This window comes from Macrosteles quadrilineatus, unplaced genomic scaffold (assembly GCF_028750875.1).
Source record: "Macrosteles quadrilineatus isolate MER2022 unplaced genomic scaffold, UCM_ALF_1.0 Scaffold_1__1_contigs__length_201487025, whole genome shotgun sequence".
Taxonomy (NCBI): Eukaryota; Metazoa; Arthropoda; class Insecta; order Hemiptera; family Cicadellidae; genus Macrosteles; species Macrosteles quadrilineatus.
In genome coordinates, this window is record NW_026542594.1 from 105,894,960 (window position 1) to 105,920,839 (window position 25,880).

At 33.6% G+C, this 25,880-nt stretch overlaps 1 protein-coding gene across 3 annotated transcripts in view; it reads left to right on the plus strand.

Moving 5' to 3' along the window:
* Nucleotides 1-25,548, plus strand: part of LOC129005598 (DNA-directed RNA polymerase I subunit RPA49-like) — a 107,498-nt gene extending 81,950 nt beyond the window's left edge. For 2 of the 3 annotated variants that reach the window (XM_054434569.1, XM_054434642.1), the window contains exons 5-7: nt 5,906-6,124; nt 15,380-15,505; nt 25,382-25,548. In XM_054434569.1, the coding sequence (XP_054290544.1) occupies nt 5,906-6,124; nt 15,380-15,505; nt 25,382-25,496 (460 nt within the window). In that variant the 3' untranslated portion in view covers nt 25,497-25,548. The remainder of the gene's footprint in view (nt 1-5,905; nt 6,125-15,379; nt 15,506-25,381) is intronic. The other variant, XM_054434718.1, reaches the window with a different exon arrangement.
* Nucleotides 25,549-25,880: the final 332 nt, after the last annotated feature.

The following is a 25,880-nucleotide window of genomic DNA, read 5'->3' on the forward strand; positions in this document are numbered from 1 at the left end:
CTACACATTATTGCACTTGCGATTAATTAAATCCGTATGTAAGGAAAAACGGTTTTAATCCAACTTGGTTTGGATTTGCTTTTGAAACTTGATCTGAAATGATTGCGGTATTTGTAAACAATATTCAATGTAAACATATCAGTGACAGCTAGAGAAAAATAATCTTGATCCGAACAGCTGTTCGCTATTTCATATGATGATTATGTGATAAACATTGTGAGAAAACTTGACAAAAATCGCACAAAATTGGGTTTTAAACGTCCGTAAGTTTTTTTTACAAAGTAGCGAGGCCATATTTTAATAGCTAAAGACACTTTCGCCAATCCAGTGAATACATTAAAATGATTCGAGGATCTTGATAGGTACTCTCGTTTTCAGGAGAAGGCCGCGTAAAATGGCCTTTGGACCGTGACAGACGGAAGATAGACAACAACGGAATTGAGATAATAATTGATGATTGAGATAATAATGGAATTGAGATGAAACTTTTTTCGGATTCTTGAATGTTTAAAACGTAAAAAACATCTAAAAGTTGATGATTCTGAGCAATGTACGGACAAAACTCTAATTTTATTTATATAGATTAGTACCTGTGGTGATTTTTATTAGAAATTTATTGAAGTAAATAAACAGCAAAGTTAAAAACCATCTGACCAGTGTTTTTATTTAAAAAGTACGTAGGCCTATTTGATTGGCTTTGTTTTCTGAACTAAAATATCTATTTCCTGATCTATTTTTAGTTCCTGTTTTCGAAACATAATTTGGCAAAACAATTATTTATTCATTAAACAACTTGATCGAAAATAATTTCTAAACATTGGAGGACAATTAAAAAACTTTTGAATTCTAATAAACCTAGCTGCCGTACCTGTGTTTTACATCGGAGAGGATTTTGAAGAGAAAAAGTTTGATACACGTCACATATTTCAAATCCCACTGTCATGTTAATACGTTTACTTCCTTAAATTAAGAATGTCAGAATCTCCAATTAACAGGCCCGTAGCAAAAGTTAAAAGTTTCACAAATCGAATCGTTTCTACCTTTTGGACCGCAAAATCAAAGAACTTTATTGACAGCATTTAAAGCTGACTTCGTTAAACATTCTGTTATCTATATTCTTCAAAAATGTAAACATTGTGAAACTTTGGAATCCCATGGGGCGTAACTCAAAGAAAACACGTTAAATGTAATCGGTATATTTGTTAACCAGGTACAGGGCTACCTCTTGAATTGATATAGATAATAAATCGAAAAATAAAGAAATATAAGTTGATTGATTATTGGCTCTTACAAAAGGGTAAACAATCAAGGAACATGATTTAATTAAGTAACCACACATCACTGAGTTTATATCTTCATTCTTTCTTGTAAAAATCGCTTTGATTGTGGCTATATAAAATAGGGAAGTAATATTTCACTGTACAACGAGCTCAAAAAGCTCGAGAACCAGCAATAAGATGGAAATAACCGGCAGAAACTTTAACCATCCACTGGCTCGCTAGTCGCTACCCCAGGTCGGTCAGTAGCCGGGTAGCCCATCAATGGAACCCGTTAGGCTCGCCCCTACCTCTCGCCACAAAAGAGACAAGAATTTTGCCTTGTTCCACACGCCTTTGATTGTTTGAGGCGGGAAAACTATTTGTGTGCTACGGCCCGCGCAACACAGGATATTGTTTTCGTATTAGTTGGCCTTTTTCCAAGATGACCGTGACCGTTAACTTATTTTATGGACTCCCTTGGAGAATAATTCAAAACTACAAAGAACATTTCTAATCCCACAGTATACTAGCTATTTAAATTATAAACACTTTGGTGTTTGAAAAATATTTTTGGATGATAAATTTTGCAGCTTTTTGAAATCATCCAAGATGGCCGCTTGCCTCCAAGGACTCAACAATAGGCCTAATAGTGCGACTATAAAGCAATAACTTCCCACCTTACGCTTGCGAATTAGTACGGTACATATTTGTATCCACAGTTGCCAGGACGACTATTAAGACGACCAAAGATTACATTGACATTTAGGTATTTAATCTGTAGAATAGTAATTGTTAAGTAATCTGGAAGACAACTAATTAAAATGAAGTGCGAAAGATGGGTTATGAGAGTGCTCAATGCCTGAAGCATAATCCATTTGTTTGAGGTGCGGATTTTCAAGCTTGTAGAACAAATAAATATCACAAAGTAGAAGGGCAGGGGTGAAAGTGACTGAAGTGACGGGATACCCGGGTGGATTTTCAGTGACTGGATTCCAGTGGTATGCGGTAAAATATATAGTGACTGGCTTAGCAGCACAAATTTTACGTGACTGGCTTTCCCATGCAAATGCGGTGGTGACTGCATTAGCATAGCATTTTTTACGTAATTATATTTTAGTATTTTTAAGAAAAAAAGAGATATATACGTTCAGATATGTCTAGGCTTAAGATATTTACCAACATATATTATATATATATCATAGTCTTGAAATATATTGGGGGGTGCAACTGACTGACTTCCAGTGTGTATTTTATGTGACTGGCTTCCCGGGCGCGGCCGTGTATATATATATATATATATATATATATGAATTTGAACGGATGGTGTTTTTGGCCTCTGGGGACCTCAAAACGAAAAACTAAATCGGTCCCGGGTGCAGATCTTACCATGAGACCTACGGTAATAGCTTATTCCCTATATGGCAAATTCGCTAAAAAACAGCAATAAAACATCAACAATAATACATGAAACTCTCAATAAACTTTTTAAATAATTTAGTTACCAATCTGGCCTACTAACTTACAATAATTAATTTTGAATTATTCAATTTAGGCTAATTTCAGTTAAAGTAAATTCAATTTTTATTCTTCAGGAAAATATGAATATTAAGTTATAAAATTGTAACAATAAATATATATATAACTCCTTCATCTAGAATTGGTAACTTGACTAATTTAGGGGCCCCAAAAATTGAATTTAATAGAATATTTAATAAAATAATAACCACACTTGTAATCTACGCATAGTCTGACTCCTCCATCTGGCTTTGGGATAACAACCAATGGTGACCTCCAATCACTTGATGCGACTGGAGTTGTGATTCCTTGAGATTCGAGGGTTGTAAGTTCCTTTTCTACTCTCTCTCGTAATGCGAAAGGGACATCACGTTCCCTAGTAAATACTGGTTTTGCATTATCTCTGAGGAGTTTGACTTCAACATTGGGAACACATCCGATTCTTTCTTCAAAAATTGCTGAGTATTTTTTGAATATATCCTCTAGAGACGGTACTAAATTAACATCAACTGTATTAATCGGTGATTGCTTTCTGTTGTCAGATGACTTGAGTGGAATATTATAACCATTCAGGTTAACTTTCAGGACTGTGACAAAATCAGAGATAGATTGATGCAAGTGTTGTGAAACACTGAGGAAATAGTGTTGTGCAACAATATGAGATACTGTAGGTGACAACATCACTGTGAAATGTTCGATTAATTTTGAAAAATTAAGGTCTTTTACAGGATTGTCTGGGCCTAAAAGAGTTGTCAGATTATTGTAATGCTCCTTACCAATAGATGAGCACAGGAGTTGAGCTTTCATCTTGTCTTCTTTAATGTTTAAACTTCAAATTTCAATAATTTTCAAAACATTCCAAATATGATTTGAATTTATCATTATTTGGATCAAAATGTTCAAAAGGATTGATCTGAGGAGTTGAAGTTTTATTACCTAGAGCTGCAGCCAAAACATTCATGAGTCTTTCTAATTGTTCTTAATTCATTTTAAGTTGAAATGTTTAACAAAATAAAATATCTTGAAAATAATAGAATAAAACAAGAATTGATAATAGTTTTTTACCAAATCGTCGCCAACTGAGATGACTCGAGTGGAAATATTAGAATATAAAAAGACAGAGTGTTGAAAATAAAAGTAACTGTGTTATATTAAAAATCAAAATAGAAAAGTAATACCCCCGCCGCAGCAAACCTGCAGACTAAGCGAATTTCCATTTGACTGATTGGATTTACACTGAAATGTCTACTTAAAAATATAACATTTATTCTTGATTTAAATAGAATTAGTTTAACAAGTACTTAGGTTTGCTGCATCAGGGAGGGTAAAACTTTTTTTTTTGTAAAATGTGAATAGGTAGTGAGAAATAAAAACATTTTCCAAATTTGATCAAAATATGTTCACAAACAAGCAAACTACAACAGTTTACTTATTCTCCATAAGAATAACATGGGAATTTTAAATTTACAATTTTTTGGAATTTTCTCCGTAATTATTAGATGCATAATAAGGCTTCAATATACTAAATTATTTGTTTTTTTAAGCTCTACAAAATGGTTTGGAAAGAAATTGCTAAATTTTATGTTTTTTGGGTCAAAAATAGGAAAAACCAATTTTTACCCCATAAAACCCCCCGTAAACCCCCGTTCCCATGGTCCGATCATGCTGGATCGCGAACTCGTTCGAATAAACGTACGTTTACACGTTTGTACCAAATTTCATCCAAATCGGATCATTTTTGCTCGAGTTATCGTGCTGACGGACACATATATATATATATATATATGTGAATTTGAACGGATGGTGTTTTTGGCCTCTAGGGACCTCAAAACGAAAAAAAAAATCGGTCCCGCGTCCAGGTATTACCATGAGTACTACGGTAATAGCTTATTCCCTATATGGGAAATTCGCTAAAAAGCATTTGATAATTAAAATTTTGGTTGCTATGGTAACAACTGATTCATATGTTCATAACAATGTGTTTAACTGATGTACTGACTTAAGACCATATGTGTATGTGAATCAATGATTACCAGTTATTTTGCATTTGTTTTGTCTGTATTAGTTTTTCTGTTTACATTAAAGTATGAGTTTGATTCAACTGAACTAATTTACTTGTTATGTGAAAATGTATCAGTAATAAAGATCAATGACATAAATATCATGATTGCGCAATGTTGTATTTTGATGTCAAAATGCAAATCATGACATTAATTTGAATATCAATGCAAAATACTTGTGGTTAATTCAAATTGTATTTTTGATGATTCAAAGTTTCTACACGTAAAAATAAAATCTGAAGTCAAACCGGGCTAAGGATTTCCGAAATACAACTTTGTATCACTGCCCTGCTATTAGAATCCCCGGCCAAGCCAGCCCTCTAGGGAAGTGGTGCAAGTCTATAGCCTCAAGGTTGCACCCTCCCTTTCTCCCTTGCCCTAGTCCACTCGCTTTGACCCGCTCCTTTCGAGGTCATTGCCCAACCCCTCCCACCCTTCCATTGTTTTGCCTTTCTAGTGTTTCTATTCTGACTTTTTCTTTAAACATTAAATTACGCTAGTAACAAATCATGAAAGTCGTAAAGGAATAAAAGTGATAAAACTTTAATGAGCTAAACTACTGACTCACCGAGTTCTTGGAAGTACTCGACTTGCCTACAAAAATTATTGTTGTGTTAAATTATTAATGGTTTTGGGACTGCTAATGGGGCTTTTATTGCACCATTACCCTAGAAATACATTATAAAAATCCTAAACACCATCTGATAAACCTTTTTAATTGTTATAGGCTGTACAGAACCGAAACTGTACCGAGTAAAATACTTAACCGAACCGACTACAGTACCTACCGACTTTATTTTTGCACCTCAGACCTCTAGTGTGGTACGAAAAAAAAACTTAAAAACTGAGTTTTTATTGCAATCAAAGGGGCAGTATTGATCAATACTGCCCCTTTCTCTACTGCCCTCTCTGACCTGTAATACAAACATTCAATTTCGCATATTTAAATTGTTATTGAATCTATCTAAAAAAAAAAAAAAAAAAAAACAAGAACCATTATAAAGGATCTTTCTAATAACATAATATTTAGAGAATCTAGTTTCTATTTACACTGATGATTATATTTTTCAGATTTTCAAAGCTAATCATCGACTATATTGATCGACTTGGAAACAGAGTAACCTTAGAGAAGATAAAGTGTATGCTGTTCATTGATGTTTTGATCAAGTTTTTCAACTGTCCACAAAATAGATTTAAGAAAAGAGATATTGTAGAAAATATCTGTCCCTTTTCTAACCTCATCGCAAAGAAAATATTTGAAGAATTCACAGAGGATAACAAAGGTGGAAGGTAAGATTATGAAAAGTGTGGTGATTATTGGGCTTTTAGTCTTTCAAGTACTGTGTAGTATTAATCATCCGATCTTTAGTCATCCAACCTTCTGTGTAATCTGACCCTCCCTGTAGGCACGACCCCTTTATTTACTCTTATCTGTAGCCTACTTGGAAGATTTTGTACTAGGGGCTTTAGGTACAGCACTCTCAGTAATCCAGCAGATATAGGGCTGTGATACCGCCGGACAGACTAAGCGAATTTCCATTTGCATGATAGGATTTACATTAAAATGTCTCCTTAAAAATATCACATTTATTCCCTTTAGGATTCCTTCTCATGTTCTAGTTCTTCAATTTTTACTTCATAACTCACTTCAAGAGAATTATTTTTGTTGAAAACCTGATGGGTTAGTTTAGTATTTTCTATAGTCAAATCATGTAGGTCTTGTTTTAATTTATTGTTTTCTGAAAGTAGGACATTACCAACTTCGGCAGCTAAAGTTAGGGATTTTTCTAAGTCTTCCTGTTCTTGGGCTTGAAATTGTTTTATTTTTGCTTGAAGGTCTTCTGAGCTGGTTTTGACTTGACATTCAGAGGTTGTTTCAGTCTTTTGATCAATTAAGGGAACTAAATAAACTAAATATTTTGTTATTTTCTGCTGTGTTGTGCATGTAGGCAGAAAAGGGGTTGAGTCCCTTTGAAGCTTACATTCTTTGCAGCTCAATGATTTGTAAACTGCTTTAATAATTTTCTGAAATCACTGGTTGACATTCCAGTACATTTAGAATGGAACCACTTCTGCAAGGACCTGTGCAAACTATTGCTGAGTACTTAACTCCAAGGTCACACGCACCACATGGAGTCTTAGACATGGTTTGGTTTTTATGGATGGAATGAAATTCACAGTTTTCAGAGTTTGTTTTAGAATATTGTGTTTAATAAATAGATAGTTACTAGAAAAATAGATAGAAAGATAGTTATTGCGTAAAAAACTGTACTAGTTGATTAGTTATGTGAATTAATAATTATGTGAAAAATGAAGTTTTTGTTGGAGGTTTGGCTGGTTCCTCAGGTCAAAATAAACTAAATAAAATGCATACAGTTTTAATTGAGAAACATCCGAGCCATCATTAGTGTACTTTAAAAGTAGTGTTTGCTGAAACCAGAGGGTTTATTTCATGAAAATCATCAATAAGCTAAACGCTTTTGTGACAAATTCCAATGCAAATTATTTAGAAAGAATCATGAAAAATACGGTGATTTATGTATGTAATGAGTGGAATTTATTTCTTGGTAGGCTACTAGACTAACCTTTCTTTAAATAAAAGTAAAACGTCAGCATGAGCATACTTTCTAAAATACTCTCGTATAATGTATTCCTGTATAGCTGAGACAGATAAGACCGATTCAAGCGTTAATTGTTTGCTGTCAAGATTGCAATTGGCTATAACATTATTAATTCAACTGAATACAGCTTTTCATATATTATCATATAATGTAAACTATAAATAAACGGTATCAGCATTCTGACAAATACTTTCTCCCATAAGTTTGTCAACAACCTTTATCATGTGTAAGCGGTGAGAGTAAATATACGGAAATGGGATTTGTACAATTTTGTTCAGAATTTAAAGGACTATAACATACAAAATTTTTATCAAAATCGTTCGGGCCATTTTTGGGAAAATCTGATTTTTCCGTTATTTTATGGGGTTTTTATGGGAAAATAACATAATTTACAATAACTTTTGAACCGTAATTTTTACAGAAATGGGATTTGTACCATTTTGTTCAGAATTAAAATGGCTATAACATACTAAATTTTTATCAAAATCGTTCAGGCCATTTTTTTAGAAAATCCGGTTTTTCCAGTTTTTATGGGAAAATCCCCATTAAAAATCAAAATTTCAAAAAAATGAAAAAAACGCCTGGACCATGGATTAAAAAACCATGGATTAGAACCTACATACCAAATTTCATTAAAATTGGACCACAGGTGTAGTCCCTAGCTCTGTACACATCCAGACACACACACACATACGGGGTTTTACCGCATACTCGCAAACACCTAATTGTGGCATCTTTCAAACTGCGGCCACCAGTAGATGAAGGAAGGTGGTAGAAACATGTGTGCATCGATATTTTTAATGAACACTCCATTTTAACATCTAACATTCCAGTTTTTAATTGTGGCACCTTGCCACAAATCGGTATATATCAACAGTGTGTGGACAGGATGCCACTAATGCGTTGTAGCGCTTGAGCGGTGTGTTCGCCCCCCCCCCCCTACTTCTCGCGTGCGCTGTTGCCAGTTCTCCGTTCTAGTTCCTTCATTCCGTTCTGTATTCATGTGGCTATGCCCTAGCCGCTGTAGCTCATTGCCCACGATCCTCACGTCGTCTTTTATTAGTGTAACGATTTTTTTACATGCAGTTTTTTCCAAGCTCCAATCATTTTGACAATTTAAAGTCAATGGACCAAATGAAATGTCGTGAGGATTACATAAAACTACATGCTATGTCGTTGATATTTTATCGTCACATTGTATGGTTTACGAACTTAGATACTTGGATTAAAGGCCTTAATGTGCTGGGTAAATTATCAGTTTCATGGGAATATACAAGAGATTTACCTTAAAATACGCAATAAGAGTGACTCCGTTTTTTCTGTATGCATATAATTAATTCATGGTAATGTAAAAGTATGTGTAACGAATTTTTCACCACACTATGATGTTTTAGCTGTTTTACATACATTAATTGGTGGCTGAAAGTTATGTTTTTCTGACCATGCCAGCTGTCATCGTCATATAGGGGCCGAGCAGGCGTTTACATCCCTAGGGCCGCAAAATCACTTGTTCGCTTATTTACTTAAAAGATTAATGTATATTAAATGCACAAGCTGTATCCATGGCATTGCAATAGACTTGTTTTTTTGTCACAGCTGCCTAGACAACTATTTGGTGTTATTTTTGATTTTGCTGATTCCTCAAAATATTTCTCATAAATAAGAGGGACGTTTTATTGCAAAACATACTTGGGTAAAAAATAGCGCTCGTACCACGAGCCAAAATGGGTTTGCAGCTCTCGATCGTTTCACATTCTCGAATTGGTCTCGAACTTAAAACCCGATCTCGAGTCGGCAAAACCTCGCTTTCGGCCCTAGGTACGAAATAGTTTTACTATTTTTTACAGTGGATTTAGAGACCCAAAGATTCACATCCCGTTGCGAAGCACGGGCAGAGACACTATAGTTAATTATAAGATTATAAAGTCTTTACTGTTTTGTCTGTACATTGCGTAGATTCATGAAGTGTTTGGTTATTTCTACGTGTTATATAATAAGAAAGCCGAAACGAGTCTTATGTCAATATCTGTACGTTTGTTTGATTGTTTGTGTCATTGTGTCTGTAACGCCAAAATTCTAATTCACGTGTCCTACTTTGAGAAAACTAGAGTACCGTTCATGATCCAAATAGTTTTGTAATTGTTTAAATAAATTTGCCAAGTTTGATCAAAATATATCCATAAACAAGCAAACTACAACATTTTACAATATTCTTTATAAGAATAACATGGGAATTTTAAATTTACAATTTTTGAATTTGTCCTGTTACCAATAACCGTACAAAAACACTTTGATATACTAAATTTTTGTTTTTTAAGCTATTTAAAAAGGTCTGGATATAAATTGGGAAATTTTGTATTTTTAAGGTAACGTTTTTCTCCATTTCATATATTAGTAACAATATGTATAGTATCGAATTCAGTAATAGCATTGACTACAGTATTTAAACCTTAACACAAGTGTTTATAATATAGTCAATGAGGCTACTGGTGCTACCGCTGATGGCTTATGCATGTGTACGTTAGTAGCTAGCAGACAATTTTCCAACTAGGAACATGAAATCAGCTGTTCCCCGTCCTCACTGTCGCGGTTGCTCGCCTAGCATGTCAACAGCTGACTGCTGTAAAAATTGGATGAGGCGACAGTAACTTTTTCTAGTACGCTTCTTTACCATGATATCTGCCAATTCAATTTTGTCCTAAAAAATGTATACACATCTCTAAGATTTGTTGCCAACTGACAAGCAATTCAAATAAAAAAAAAAAAAAAAAAAAAAAAAACTATTGTTTATCATCCCTGCAAAACTGCTAATAATTCATGTTCAAATTTTCATCAGAATTCCGTTAGTTTAAATCAACGATCACACAAGACCAATAGATGGAGCTCGCCTATCTAACTAACATACAAGCAGTTGAAGCCAGGTCCGCCATCTTAGTGCAGGTTAGAAGTGGTAGATGCCAATGAAAACGGTACCAAAACTAAATGTCCAGCTTCAAAATAACTTGACATTTAGCCTATTTAGACTAAATGTAAATCGTTGAAACTTTGTATGAAAGATTTCAATTAGTCTAGGACACTATTGGTTCTAATTAAAAGCTTAAAAGTTTATATTTTCTATTTTAAATCTTGAAATAAAGTCGGTACTTTTAAATGAGTTTCAAAATATGAAATAAAAAAGTTCGTCGGCTGCTACTGTTTTAATTTTTTTGTCAGGTAAGTTAAAAACCAGTGGATTTTTGGCTAAAGAGCTCAATTTCTTGGATCATATTTTTTAAAAATTTTATAAAGGAGAGTTGTGTAAAGAGTTTCAGAAACCATCTGTGACTTTGAAAATACATTGTAAACCAAACGCCAAACCTTTAATACGATATAGATACATATATTATAAATTAATTTGTAGCTTTTGAGAATTTTTCTTTCACCCAAAAAGTTTTTGTTATTAATTATGTAAACTAACTTTTTGTAAGATACGGTAAACGCTAGAAAAAAAATTGAAAGCGTATTTTAAAGGTCATTGTTCAACCGTGATGAAATGTTACATACCAACCTTTAGGGCCTATTGGTGACATTGGGGAGGTGGAAGTCTAAATTTAGTTCATTACAATTACATCAATGACCTTGAGCTCTGCTAGTAAGATGCCGTGGTATGGTGGTGTGTTGCGGAGAAGGGTAAAGGGGATTAATTATTGTTCATGCTTACTCATTCGCTCTTACCCACAAACAAACTTATTTCAAGCCTAAAATGAAGAATGTAGATCTAACTTCTATATTCGTTTGGAAAACGTCAGTCTTAGAGGCAAGATGCCTGCGCGGTCCATCACAAGTTACTGTATTTACTACTTTTTTTAGTAAGCCTATGTGTCGATTATGTATCTTGTACAATGTAAAATCAAGATGACGTTGTTCAGACTAAGATAAGTTTGGACTTCCTTGTGTGACCAAAATAGTCGCCTACAGAGCAACAGGAGAATCTACCATTTCTTATAAAATTAGTTTTATCGACATTTGCAGACAGTTCTATATAATTGTTTTTAAGGAAATCCAAAATCTATTGGCAATCATAAATTAATATGATTTGAATTTTTTGCCTCCTACAAATGAAATACCATGTGCATATGGTCCTCTGGTCCTGTTAATACAATTTTGTGAAGGGTTTCTTTTATAATTTAAAACTATATCATTGCACAAGCATTTTCAAGGACTCTCTGCAGTTTTGCGTACTCTTGCAACTACTAATTCAAAAATTCAAAAATCAGTTTGGTGACCAATTAAAAATAATGTGTTGATACGTTATAAAAATTCAACTATTAAATATCATAGTTTTTGAGGGTGGGACTGGAAATTTATACTATATTATAGATTTGCATTCATAGTAGAACATTATAGACTTTAAGTAAACCAACAGAAAAAAGATTGTTTAGAATTTCCAAGTTCATTTTAGAACAAACTGTTTGCTCCGCCTCCCAGTTAACTGAGAATTTCAAGAAGTAGAAACATATTAAATAAATAATAAGTGAAGTTAAATATAACATATTGTGTTTTTAAAAAACATTACACAAACCTCACGGATGCCAATATATTTCCAACCATACTAGGAATTTCCTTAAATTGATATTGTATGTTGAAATAGGTTTATTATTAATAAAGTTGAGAATACAAAACAAAACATTGAATAATAAAAATACATTTGTATTTACAGTAACAGATAGATTGACAAAATTGTAAAACGATTGTGTAATATCAAACAATATCAAATTATTTACAGTATCACGGTTACAACTTTTAAACTACTCTTGTTATGACTCAAAAGTTAAAGTCTTTAGGACCTTTCATTTTATGCTTTTGTTAGTGGGGACTGGTTAAAAAACCACAGTACAGTAGGTTTTGCAAATATGATTGTGAGATGATATATAATCTGAACTAGTTTATGCTTGTTGATAATAATATATATTTTAATTTAAGTACTTTAATTGATTCGGTTATATGTTTACCTTATATAACATTTGAACATGGATTGAAACATTAGATGTCTTTGGAATACTCTGAGAGTGAGAGGCAAAACATATCTTTCAGCAATGATGCATCGAAATCTACCTTTACTGAGTGATTCAGAAATGTAATTGTAAAATATTTTGTCGACATGACTAGAATGTTAATAAAATAGATGTATCAGCACGAAATTGTTTTTAAGATAAAAAATTGCAGCATAGGACAACTTATATAGTGTTCTAACCTAATATAATATAATAGGTTACGTACCTTATTCCGTCTTCAGTCTTCTAACCTAAAACATTGTTATTGTTTCAATGTAAAAATTCAATTGATACAAAATAACTACGTTACCAATTTATGTTTGTAAACAAAAATATTTTTTTTAATGGTGTCATAAAATCAATTTAAATAATTATTTACTACTCAAAATATTTGTAATGTAAAACATTGTTCACCACTCGGAGCAAAAGTATATTATTTATGGTACTTAAATTGTTTTATAGTACGTGGCAGTACAGTATTATTAGTTTATTAGTTGCTTGTTGCACTGTTCTACACACTGCTCAAGCGCTACAACTCATTAGGTAGCATCCTGCCACACACTGTTGATATATACTGAATTGCAGCATGGTGCCACTATTTAGAGTGTAGGCTGGCGCGAGAATTGGCAACATAGCATTAGGGAAGTTATAGTTCCAGCGGACGGCGCGAGGCGCGCTAGCTACCGGTATGGTTTCGTGTTCCACAATTCGGCATGTACCTGCACTACTTAAACTCACATCAACGAGTTCAAAAATACTCAATTGTGGCATGTGATGTTTAAACGACGTAATAATGCTGGAAAACCCAAAAAATGATCGAATTAGCTGTGGCACCCTGTAAAGGTGCCACAATTTTTGAAGGTGCCACAGTACGGCCGTGTGCCTGTGAAGGATGCCACTATTTGATGAATACAGACACACACACACACAACCACTTTTTTGGGTCCAGGGGGACCCAAAACGAATATATCCACTCAAAACTCAAACTCGAACATTTTGACGAAAACAATACTTTCTCCATATACTATGGTATAGGGGGAGAAAGTAAAAAGTGCATACCAATTTTACAATCTACTCTTCACCATAAGAGTAAAACATTGAGTTGACACCATTGCACTCAAACGTCACCAATATAAAACATTCATCAGCACTTCCTTTATATTTTATAACAATATATGATGTTTAATAATTGCATTACTTAAATAATCAATAATCAATGCTAAAATTACTCGTTTATACAATTATAGCCTATATTTGGATAAACGTCATGTTGACATTTGGTAAATTGAAAACAGCTGATAGAAAATATTTGTTTGAATTCTAATTTACTTCAAATAAAATATAAAAATTTTTAATATTTATTTCACTGCTAAATTAAAGTATGCTAACAATAAATTGCCTCAGTACTTAAGGGATTAAGTTTTGGTGGGATACAGCGATACAGCTAAGTAAAATAATCAGTATTTGATTAGAACTATTTTCCCCATATAGAGTAATCTTCAATGTAATCTTTGCTCAATAGTTACAACTGATTTTTTTTCTCTTTGCACTGTATTTTGTAATTTGCTATTATACTTTGGATGGTTTGTTATGAACACATGTTACAAGTCCTTTGCTTGTCTTTTCCTTATTATTTTGTTCAACGAAAATACTTACTTAGCAACCCACAATGTCAGTGTTAAATTTTTAAATTTTAAAATGAGCTATGTAGTGAAATACAAATTTTCCTGAGGTAGTGGCAGTCGCCAATCATGTTTTTAGGGCTATAAGTCCCTAATTCCAAAATTTAGTTAAAATCTTTCCGCTGGAATTCGAGATATATATTACAGACAGACAGACAAACAAACAGACATTGCTCATATTAGAAAATAGGATAATAATCACCATAAAGATGAACGGATTATAACTGGAGTCACTACTCTCTGGTTACATTTAATGAAAAGGGAGCCTTCAGGATGGCCTCTTGTTGCTGTGTTTTGTTGGACCTGTCAAATTAGAGTCAAGATGATGTCCTCCTGTCGTTGTTAGTCTTAATAAATATGTCAACATTGTGATTGTGATGGTTCAATACTGTGTGCAATATCTATCAGTTTGTGTGAGGAAAACAATAATGAATAATACTCACATAATTAAACTTGCACTGTTATTGTACACCCGATGGCCGTTCTTCAATCAATGCCATATGTAGGCCTACACCAATATCTCCAAACCAGGAAACTTGACTATTTTCATAATAAATTATTAAGAACTTGACAGAGGAAAATAAGTTATTATTTAGTATTAACAATGTAATGATAATTTTTCAAAATTACTTTAATGACACAGGTTTTAACGTGCAATAATTAATTGTTGAAAAGTCCATCAAATAGCCTTAACTAACATGGTTGGAATGATTAGAATTAATTTAAAAGCAGCTATCCAACCATGGCCAACACGATAATAAACAGTGAAAACAGAGGGCTTTCTAAACACAGAGTGGTAATAATAATAATAATGTCGTTATTGCTTTCTAACAATCTTTAAATCTTTAAACAATCTTAAAAGAATCCGATACCTACACAAGAAGGGAGTTTCACAAACGCAGCTGTGTAGTATAGTATTGTACAGCGCTAAAATTGTCCCTTGCATATGGATAGCATTGCCCTAAAGCATTACAAACAGTCACCAATATATAAAGGGAAGTTAGGGTCAAGATTCTCAGCTCCCTGAAAACTGAATCCATTCTCCTCTATAATAATTACAACGTGAATGTAGTGAGTAATGTATTTTTAAGTTTTACTCACAAATCAAGGGTTAAACCATAAGCAATGCATACTTCAGCATCATCTTACAGTTCCAATTGATGAAAATTAATGTCGTTGTTTTATACATTTTCATGTTTTGTTTTCCAGGCTACGAAATGTAACTATGGATGACAAAGTAGTGATTCACATTTTGGTACTCATAATAATCACATGTGAGTTTTCCTGCAATACAGAAGAGCTATCAAGATACTTACCTAGGTTCAGTGTCAAAAAGTAAGTTGTGCATAATTTTGATTATAATACTGCTTGCCATCTTGTATGAACAAATGGGTAGGAAACTAATGTACAGCAAATTACTTGTAGTTTAATTACAGGATGAAGAAAGATAGGAAAAGTATATTAAACAATATGTATTGCTAGTCCAACAATGTGTGTTCAAATTGCTAGTATTAGGCTAGGCATGACAACTTGATATATTTAATTAGGCCTACATGTCTGAAGCAAGTTGTGTGAATTTTTCACTAAGAAAACAAGTTGAAATATAAAAAAAACAACAGTCATTTGATTGATTTTCATCTAACTGAAATATCAATGTCAATGATAATTGTTAAAAATATTAAAGACAGACAAGACAAAAATTAATAGGACTTGACAAAAGATGTGTATTTATATTGGATACTGTTTACAAAATTCATAATAATAAAATAAAACATATGTTAGTTCAAAAAAGGTAGTTTTAACATAAGAAAGAATGCAGGCATAGATTATTACATTCTCTCCCCCCCAAGAACTAACCATTCGAAAATTATTTTCTTTTTCCTTTTCATTAGTTTTTTCTTTGGAGCAATAGTAAATTTTGGCCGAGGCTTGCGAAGGCTAACTTTGGCACTCACCAGTTCTTTAGTGAATTTCACTTTGAGCATACGTTTTCTTCTTTGTTGTTTGATTTCTTTGAATATTTCAGAATACTTCTTATTCCTCTGGTTATCACTGCTGGACTTGTTGTGGTACTGTGAGATGTCAAAGCTCTCGTCACTGACCAGGTTAATTGAATCGTCCACTAGTGACATTCTCCTGACAGTGTCGTCTCTGGAGGTTTCCACAGGTGACAAGATGGGATTGTCCTCCACGCTGTCTCCTAGCACCTCCGCCATCGGCTCTTCAAGACACCATTGTGGCGTCGTAGGTTCCTCTGAGCGACTACAGTCGTGTTTAAACAAGGCCATCAGGCATGGGAACACGCAAACACACTGAGCACACTTGTTTGTTTGCTTGCCATCGTTAATTCTCCTCAAAGTCTTGTCTCTGGAGATTTCCACAGGTGACAAGATAGGTATGTCCTTCACGCTGTCTCCTAGCGGCTCCGCCACCGGCTTCTCAAGACACAATTGTGGCATCGTAGGTTCCTCTAAGCAACTACAGTTGTGTTCAAACAAGGCCATCAGGCATGGGAACACACAGCCACACTGAGCACACTTGTTTGTTTGCTGGTCATTGTTATTCTTGTGCTCTTTCCAGTTCACATATTTCTTCTTGTGTCTGTAGAATGGGGTATTGTCAAACTGTATGTCACATCCGTTACAAATTATCAACTCTGAGTCGTTCTCCGTTTTCTTCACATTCCATAGAGGTTTGGCTTTAATTTGTTTTTCTTTTGTTTTCACTTTCTTCCTTTTGTCAGTTATCGCAAAGATCTTGTTCTTGATTTTGACACTAGATTCCAGCATGGCTTCCTTCAAGACTTCAAGTATTTTGGAATTTTCTATCGGCTCATCGTCAACTAGACCTATCTCATCTCATTTTCTTTATCAGGCTCTTCCGTTTTCTCTCCAACCACTCGGACTCTCTGGACACTGGTGAGAATGTCAGAATGTTTCTCAGAGTCTTGAATCATATTCTTAGCCTCCAGGGGTTGGCATTCCTTCTCTAACGCTTTTTCTTTTATTGGATCCCTGTTTAAATGTGCTGTTTTGATTTTCATATCTTTGTTTCGAGTCCTTTCCTCTTGGGATATGTTTTCTGCACCATATTTGTCAATCTCAAATGATTCCTCTGCTGTTTTGTACAATTTATCATATTTAAATCATGTCAGAGCAAAGTTGTCATCGATACGTCCTCCACTGTATTCTGGACATTTTCCATGCAACGACCAGCCTAAGTAACTCCAGGATAAAACTGGCGAGTTAGGAGGCCCTTCCACAACTTTCCTTGTCAATATTAGGTTGCAATTATCTTGAAAAAATCAAGATGGTAGGTTTGGCATGAGATGTTGGTAGAGGTTGGTCGATTGAATTTAAATGAGACCATGTCTCACGAAGCTTTACTGAATCAATCGACTGTTGGGGTAAACCATCTAAGGGAAGTTCTAAGGGAAATTGAGTTCTTACATTAGTCAATGTGAAAACTTCATCTTCATAGAGCCCTTTTATTTTAAGCTCAACTCGTCTGGACGTTGGGTCAAAATGTTTAGTTGCACTTGACCAACAAGTGGTAAGGGGTTCAATGCTACCACTGACGCCTAATTTATCGGCAGTAGTCGAATCTAGCAGAGATATGGTTGAACCGTCATCTAAAAGAGCATATGTGTCGATCTGACAGCTATGGTCCAAGACAAAAATTATATTCTGTAGAAATAAAGCGGAAAAAGTGCAAAAAAAATACCTTCTATAACAAAGGAAAAAGTCTACATAGGCAGGGCCTGTGCGTAATTTTGGCCTAAACAGGAAGTGGTTGGTACCATTGGAAAGAACTTGAGTTGTTCTTTATTTTCGTATAGAGAACTTTGTCATACGACGTCAGGAAGTCTGAAAAATATTGTTTTGTCATTTGGATATTTTGCCCATGATTTTGAGTGATGAGAGTCATACCTATTTGAATCTAAGAAAATGTTCTATCTCTATGTTTTGGTGCCTTTCAGTATTGAGATTCAGGTGACACATTAGTTGTAACTGCAAAAACAAGTTGTTTGCATTCTGCTCACCGGAATCTAAATAAGGTTACAGTGCGGCTACATTATTATCTGTACTAATTTTCATCAAAGGTTAGTGTTTTAGTGTAAAAGAAGTGTATTGTCAGGTGGTGTATGAGTTTTAGTAGTAGTATTTATCCATATTACGCTGGGTAAGTATTATTTTTAAAACGTTTTTATTAGCTCGCTTTCTTGTCCGGTACAGATTTTGCAATCGATTTTATACTAAGTTCCTGATGAGCCAGAGACTTGAAACTTGAAACATAGCTCACAAATGGATGACAATGCAATATAATATAATTTAATTTTCATATTTCCCTTGGGCTACGCCCCATGGGCTTGTTTTTATTAACTCGCTTTCTTGCAAATTTGGATACTTCCCGATGAGCTAGAGACTTGAAACTTGAAACATAGCTCACAAATGGATGACAATGCAATATTATATCATTTAATTTTAATATTTCCCACGGGATACGCCCCATGGGCTTCCACATTTTCCATGTTTACATTTTGAAAGAATGTAAACATATCAATTAATTTAAGTCAGCTGTAAATACTTAAATTTGACAGTTCGAAGAGCAGAGGTTAAGAGGTACAGGTTCTGCTCCAGATATATTCTAAAAATATAAAACGAGCATTTTAAAGTAAAGATAAAACATCTGATTAGAGATAATAAGGTTTTGGTTTGTTGTATTAATAGTCAAAGGTTATACATATTAACAGGCCATATAAAATATATTTAACATATTTACACATTAAAGACTAAAAAGTTGAAAATAATTTATAAATAAAAAAACTTTTTTAAAACAAAACGTTTTTAAACGCACTAAAAAGTAGAAAATAATTTATAAATATGTTGAGAGTATAAATACTTGTAAGATTTAAAACGAAAAACGTGGGGTGCATGCAATTAATTGATAATAATACATTAGTTCAATAGGTGAAGGTAATTGTAAATGATCTATTGCATACACCCCACGTTTTTCGTTTTAAATCTTACAAGTATTTATACTCTCAACATATTTATAAATTATTTTCTACTTTTTAGTGCGTTTAAAAACATTTTGTTTTAAAAAAGTTTTTTATTTATAAATTATTTATGTCCAAATTTGTGTTATTGAAGTAGTGGTTGTTTAGGAGTTATGCCTATTAGTCTAGGCCTAAATAAGCCTAGGCTACAATGGTATGAATGTGTGTCTCACGCCAGAATAATGCTTCTAGAACCTTTATTTGTTTATATTTCTTTATATATATATATGTATGTACATTTTCGTGTTCAGAAATATATTTCCTATAAACACATGTCATATTTATCATATTATAATAAAGTACATCAAGTCATATAAAGTTATAAAAAAGTTATAATTTTGTACAATATGACATTATTCTGAATAAATGTGTTGTTACCTTTAGTAATATAACAACTTTTGTATATAAATTGTATACTTCTGATTATATTTTTATGTTTCAAATGTTCAGCGCAAATTTTGTGGGTTTCCCCAATTTCGGTATTTTCCAACTGTAATTCTGGTAAAAAATCATTAGAAACAAATCAATCACATTTCCACATAGAGAATTGCGTACATTTCATATATCTTAGATTGCCTGTAAAAAATTTCGTGTAAAAATGCTAGGCCTCTGCTTTTGAAAATTATTCCAAAAATTTGAAAATCTTTTTCACGTTTTGCAAAAAAACAACCTATAGGGATTCCTAATATTTTATTTTATTCAAAATCTCCTTTCTTTTCTGAACAAAACAAGTATGAATATGACTAGGTTATCAACAGCACTTTGGGCACTGCAAACTGTTAAAAAAAACCACTGCAAAATGGCCAAAATTGATAGGGCACCGAGCAATTCTGCATTAAACAGGCCAGGTCAGTCCTAGAAATAATAAAAATAAATACCCCCGCCGCAGCAAACCTGCGGATCCATTTGCCTGATTGGATTTACACTTAAAAAAAAATTTCTCCTTAAAAATATCACATTTATTCCCTATTTAAATAGCGTTAGTTTAACGAGTACTTAGATTTGCTGCAACAGGGAGGGTAAAAGGTTTTTTTGTAAAATGTTAATAGTTTAGTATGAAATTACTGCATTTTCCAAATTTGATCAAAATATGTCCATAAACAAGCAAACGACAACAGTTTATTTATTCTCCATAAGAATAACATAGGAATTTTAAATTTACAGTTTTTTGAATTTTCTCCGTAACCATTAGGCGCATGATAACGCTTCAATATACTAAATTATTTGGTTTTTTAAGCTCTACAAAATATGGAAATAAATTGCTAAATTTTTAGTTTTTAAGGTCAAAAATGGGAAAAACCAATTTTTACCCCATAAAACCCCCCATAGACCCCTGTTCCCATAGTCTGATCATGCTGGTTCGCGAACTCGTTCGAATAAACGTAGGTTTACAAGTTTGTACCAAATTTCACCAAAATCGGATGATTTTTGCTCGAGTTATCGCGCTAACGGACACATATATAAATAAAATATATATATATGATTTTGAACGGATGGTGTTTTTGGTCTCTAGGGAGCTCAAAACGAAAAAGTAAATCGGTCCCGGGTCCAGGTCTTACCATGAGTACTACGGTAATAGCTTATTCCCTATAGGGGAAATTCGCTAAAATGGTTGCCATTTTGAAATTTCTAATCGGAACAACTTTATTATTTTTTCTATAATAGGTATTGTGTTACCTTAACATGCTTTCCAAGTTTCACAATCATCGGTTTAACAACTTTACAGATAAAAATATTTTTTGGTGGCGGTTATCTTGGTAAAATGCATTTTCGGACATACCTTCACATAACCGTAGCCAACTTGACCTTCCATCCCATCGGCTCAGTAAGACAGCAAACAGTTTCCCCACTATGGCCATAAAGCTGTACAATAGTCTCAGTGCTGAGATCAGAGGCCTGCCAGTGAAAGCGTTTGTTGCGCACATGTCTAGGGAGTTGAAGACTAGGCCCCTCTACTCCATCAGGGAATTTTTTGAAACCCCTGACTCAGTTTGGACATCATGATCCACCGCCTTGTATATAGTGTATATAGTGTATATAGACAAAGTTTTAGAGTTTTAATTTTTTCATTTGACGCAATCTATCCAGCTATGGCTGGGCAACGATGAAGAACCGGTAAAGGTAAAGGTAAACTTTTTTCTTCCTTTTAAAATGGGGATTCATTTCCCAAAGTCCTGAAACGTTTTTTTATGGAACCCTGTATAATGGATATTCTTGTGACTAGGGCTACTTTATATACAGGGTGTCCCGGAACTCTCTACCAATATTTTAGGGCATTGTTCCTGGGTAAGAAACATATCTAAATATCATATTTAAATTGTCCGGAAGTCCTTATTTACTCAGATAGCCGCCATTTTGTTTTTTTCACTTATTAATTTTTTTCTGAAAATTGGTTAAACATACGAAGTTGAAACTTTGCACAAACATTTATGACAACTAGACAAAGCTACAAAAAAATTATGACGATTTTTCAAATTCATAAAACAAAATGGCGGCTGTTTAAAATTTTGTTTCTTAAATTACTCGAAAACCGTTGATTTTACAAAAATTTTACAAGAATAACTTTTTTAAGGCAATTTTATTACAAATCGATCGACACCTTAATCTTTAAGATCGGACGAGTATTAACTGAGATATGGCAGTTTTAGTGATACGTGACCGCCGGATATTAGTTGCAGCGCATGCTGAAAGCGGTCACGTATCACTAAAACTGCCATATCTCAGAATTTTTCCAATATGGCCGCCAACTTTGATTTTTCTTATGAAACACCCTGTATTTTATGATGTATTCCGGTAGATAATTTATTTTTAAGACGTTTCTATTCTTGTGCTTTTTTCCAAAAACCTGACTGTTTTACTATAGTACCTATTAGTAATAATTGTTACACTAAACAATAATGACTAATAAAAATCACCTAATCTTTAGGAATTACTGAAATCAGCTGTTCAACAATGTACACTGTCTAATTCAAATCTATGTGTCATGGGAATGTCAACATGATTATACACGTTAGTTTATTTGTGCTATTTTGCCATATTAAAGTAAGTTGTGTTTGACTACTGATTTTACAGAAGAAGAAGAAACCTTAATCTTAGCAAATGTTGAATCAAATCCAAAAATCAGTATAAGACAAATATCTTTGATGTTGGCAATTCTATATTATCGAGTGCAAAAGGTTTTGAAAAAACATAAGTACCACGATTACAAGTACACTCCAGTTCAAACCTTGCAAGTTGGTGATGAGGGTCGCAGATTTGTGTTTTGCGAATGGCTGTTAAGTAAGGCTGAGGGTTTAAACTCTTTCTATGCTAATATTATTTGGACAGACGAAGCCAACTTCTCCAATAGGGGCATGTTCAACCGGAAAAATAATCACTACTGGACCTAAGAAAATCCATTAAATTTAGTGGAAACTTGTCCTCAACAAAGATTTTCAATTAACTGTTGGTGTGCCCTACTTCTAGCGATTCGATTTTATGACGGGACTTTAAATGGCGCTCGGTACATTGAGTTCCTGTCAGAGGCCCTAGCAGATTGCTTAGAGGATTTTTCTCTTGCACGGAGACAAATGCTGTATTTTCAGCAAGACGGGGCCCCCTCCTCATAACACTGGTGAAGTGGCGGACTTGTTACAATTCAACTTTCAATTTGTATGGAGAAAGTTGATGTCACCATAAGAACAATCCCACGAAATATGATACGAAACGCAACAAAGAGTGTTTTTAACAGAGCTCGCATTTGTCTGGGACAAAATGGGTTTCATTTTGAACACCTGATGTAGGATCTAATAGCATTAAGGCTAAACAGAAGACACTTAAATTGTAAATATCTGTAAATAAATCTGTAAAAAATCTGTTTAAAGTTTATGTAAAGGTTGACTTATGCTATAATTACATTTCTTTGCTGAAACCGTCTTTTTATTTTTTGCACGTATTGAAACTATTATCATCTCTAAAACGGTTAGGTTTATGGAGAGAAACACAAGAGTAAAATCGTCTTAAAATTACATTTTCTACCGGAATACATCATAAAATACAGGGTGTTTCATAAGAAAAATCAAAGTTGGCGGCCATATTGGAAAAATGGCGGCTAAAATATTTTTTTCGACTTGACTACAATTTTTTTTATAAAAAATTAAAGGTACTTACCATTTAACTTTTTTTATATCTCTTAGGCCCGGTTTCCCCAAAATGGTGTAAACTACGTTTATAATAAACTAGTTTATTTTTAAACTACGTTTAAAATGTGTGTTCGGTTTCTCCAACATTGTACTGGCTTCGTTTAAGATAAACGGCAATTTGGAGTGGTTGGCAATCCTGAATGTGTATTTGTAAGGAACCTTCGGTGGGCTTTGGGCTAGTGTTTCCTACAACCTCCACAAAGCTACGCTACCTACAACTCAGTAAAGCAGACAGCAAAGTGCGAATACAGCTAGAATAACACCACTGTTTTAGGTTATGTTATCAAAGTTATTGTCACACTCAGATTCATTCCATTTATTGAAATGGTCAATTTTGTCCCTTATTTAGTAGACCCTCTTGTTCTAGGTACTAAAGTGTCATAATCTTAATTTTCTACTTCTTCGAAAATGTCTATTAACTCTTCCGTTTGAATTAAGGGGCAAATACTGCAATTAATAGTAGCCTAACTTGAAATAAAATCAAATGTACAAAAAATGAACTTAATAGAAACAATAAATTAAAATATAAATAAAACTTAACTTATAAGTTTAAGCTAGTCCGAAACCAAGCCTATTTTCGTCCAAATGAATTTGTAGTTGCTTCAATTATTATTGTTTGAACACCTACTTTTTGTTTTGATTTGAGGTTATGTTACTGTTGTAATTTACTACTTTGAACTCAGTTTATTTAGAATCCTACTAAATCCCATCTATTTTCTGACAAAAAAACAAAACAAAATCAAATTGACCACCAAACTAAAATAATATCCTCTACAATTCCAAGTCAATACTAACAAAAACTCACCAAACTCTAAATGAAAACCACAGAATCGTCAAATAAATAAGTGCACAACGAGGCTGCATATAATATAAGCCTGCTTTCAAGCAAATAAGATAAAAAAACAAAAAAAAAACTCAGTTTATTTTATCCCCAGTAGTTAAACCAAGTGGAGAGGTGGTTTAGTTTGAACTTAGATTAATACCTAGTTTAAATTTGGGGAAACACAAATCAAAGTTAAACTACATTTAAATCGCCGTTTAACTTAAAACTAAGTTTAAATGAGTTGGGGAAACCCGGCCCTATAGTTTTCGAATAAAACAGCTGGCACGCTTACAATGAACATTTTTCTCATGCTGAAATTTCACAACTTTAACCATTATTATCTTTGAAACGGTTAGGTTTATGAAAAAAATCACAAGAATAAAATCGTCTTAAAATTACATTTTATACCGGAATACATCATAAAATACAGGGTGTTCCATAAGAAAAATCAAAGTTGGCGGCCATATTGGAAAAATGGCGGCTAAAATAATTTTTTCGACTTGACTACAATTTTTTTAATAAAAAATCCAAGGCACATACCATTTAACTTTTTTTGATATCTCTTATAGTTTTCGAATAAAACGGCTGGCACACTTATATCAATCACCCTGTATTGAGTCCTGTACGGGATTAATGTTTTCTATACGACAACAGATAAATCAATAAGATTTGGTACATCAACACCACACCTAAAAATCTACTTTTTTTAAGGAACTATCAATTTTCTGTTATATCATATGGACAAGGAGTGCATAGTTAATAGCAGAATACAATGCCACAAATTTGAAATCAACCTAACAAACCAGCCTATGCTCCTATTTAAGATTTCATTCTGACTACTTTTTTTTAAATAGGAGCATAGTTAATAGCAGAATACAATGCCACAAATTTGAACTCAACCTAACAAACCAACCTATGCTCCTATTCAAGATTTCATTCTGACTCCTTGCGGGAGCTCTCTTTGCCATAAGGTGAATCTCTACATGAGTAATTCATTAATTGACTTTGACCACTTTGCGTTGCAACCGTCAATTTATTGGAGTACTTATAAATTTTTTATTGAAGACTTTATGGTTTCCCAAAAGTTATTGGAAATGTCAACCTAATCTTTTGTGTTCAGTTGTTAAAACCAATGTTTTTGTTTACAGGATAAGGGAGATTGCTCGTGCCTTAAGTCTGACAACCAAAGACAAAATAACTTGGTTCCTCAAACTGCCTTTGCCACCTCAGAGATCGGTCTTTATGAGAAGAAGGAAAAATTAATATTTTAAACTTTATGTTTTAAAGTTGAATTAAAGTTGTTTTAAGTTGTAAGAAATAACCTTATTGGGCTACAATCCTATTTTAAAACTTTAAACATCCTCTTCCTCGAACCCATTATCACCCCTACTGAGAGTCTGAATATGTTTGGGGAAGGGGTTACTTATGCCACTTTTTGTTTGTACATGATGATTTTCTTAAGATCCAGATTATAAAGTTACTAAAAAATCCATTCAGGTCGATTAACACACATCACTTACAGTCACTTGCAGTCAAGTTGCAGCCCCAGTCACTTCAGTCACGTCGCAGTTAACAAAAATATTCTTTAATGGATTTTCTATTGCGCTATCTACACTCATCCGTTGCAGTCCCGTCAGTCGCTCTGCC